A 1432-nucleotide genomic window follows, 5' to 3' on the forward strand; every position below is an offset into this window, starting at 1 on the left:
GCTGATAAAACGAAATATTCTACTGCCCAGCTCAGAAGTAACGAGGTTACTGAGAGGTGATAAACTCTGAATCCTTTGACATTCAACCGATATTACCGGCTGCTGTTACTGTACTTTTACTCGTCCCCTGTTTGCTCGGCCTACCTCTGTCTGTTAGCTTATGAATGCTGCAGGGTCAAAAGTAAATCATTCAGCCGTTTCCTCCTCTGTTCTCTGCTGCAGACCTCTCCTTCCCCTCGTTTCTCTTCCTCTCCCTCCTCCTCTTGTCTGTTCTGGGTTTTGGTGGGCTGGAGTGAAAGAAGAAGAAGGAAAAAAAAAAAAAGCATTAAGAAAATAATGGCAAAAGCAGATTTTCATTCTTGCGTATATTTGCATTAGCTGTGGGTAGATGCAGTGAACTCACACAGGGGCTGGCAGTGAGCGAGCTGGAGGTGTCCTGACTTTGTTGGTGGGGGTCACTGCTGATAACCGTCACCTCCACCCCCACTGGTGGATCTGAGGGCGAAAGGTCAAACTGCATGTTAGCGAAGGCGGCGCAGGAGGCGACGAAGGCAGCATCTCTTGCACAGATACATCTCTAATTACGTCCTCGTTCCTCCTTGATTTCTATCTGCAATCAGGCAGCGAGGCTTTGATGGAAACTGTGCGGTTTCACTGCTAATGGGGGAAAGTTGATGCCTGCTGGGTTTCTTGGACACCAGCAGTGGATGACAGAAACGGGGAAACATTTCTGCAGGCTGAGCTCTGTGGTTGGAAAACCACTCAGTATGCGCTGCTGAGTATGATATGGAGAGACAAGCCAGAAATGAGGCAAAGCACACGCACACGCACACACTCATGCAAAGGAAAAGACACAACACGGGGACGCCAAAAGACACAGATGTACAGTAGAAATGAAAATGTGTAGAGTTGGACCGCATATGCATACACAAACACCTACAGAAACGAAAACTAACACACACACTTGCTTCATGGACCTGACTTGATGTGGCTGTCGTCCCCATTGGCTCCGTCACAGGACGGACGCGGCGGCTCGTCCTCGTCCTCCCCGTCGGCGTCCCGCTCTCGCTCCCGCTCGATCCTCATCCGGATCTGTCGGTCTCTGACCAGCTCCCAGTTCCTCACCAGGAAGACGTGATGTTTCACCACGAAGCTCCTGCAGGAACGAAAACCGCCAACGTTAGTCCGGCGGCTGAACCCTCGAGCTTTTTTTATTTCTCCTCGACGTGGGCTCAGGTTTCACTGCAACATAAAGTCCTGCACCTCTACGGAAAACAGAGCGACCATGAAGACGCAGAGAGAACTCAGAAATGTCTTCTGTAAAGTATGACACACAATGACATGAATGATAACGAAACGAGTTGAGCTTCTCCATTAATCCTTCTTTAAAACTCATGAGCCTTAAAAAACTCTCTTTATATTGAACTATTTA

General features: G+C 48.7%; 1 protein-coding gene across 3 annotated transcripts in view; it reads right to left on the reverse strand.

The window, feature by feature from the left end:
- LOC103356527 (histone-lysine N-methyltransferase ASH1L-like) overlaps positions 1-1432 on the reverse strand; it is a 31584-nt gene that overhangs the window by 3478 nt on the left and 26674 nt on the right. For 2 of the 3 annotated variants that reach the window (XM_008280698.1, XM_008280699.1), the window contains exons 11-13: positions 978-1156; positions 404-495; positions 145-287 (exon numbers count right to left, since the gene is read on the reverse strand). In XM_008280698.1, the coding sequence (XP_008278920.1) occupies positions 159-287; positions 404-495; positions 978-1156 (400 nt within the window). In that variant the 3' untranslated portion in view covers positions 145-158. Of the gene's footprint in view, positions 1-144; positions 288-403; positions 496-964; positions 1157-1432 lie in introns of those variants that run through there. The other variant, XM_008280701.1, reaches the window with a different exon arrangement.

This window comes from Stegastes partitus, unplaced genomic scaffold (genome assembly GCF_000690725.1).
Source record: "Stegastes partitus isolate 25-593 unplaced genomic scaffold, Stegastes_partitus-1.0.2 Scaffold207, whole genome shotgun sequence".
Classification (NCBI taxonomy): Eukaryota; Metazoa; Chordata; class Actinopteri; family Pomacentridae; genus Stegastes; species Stegastes partitus.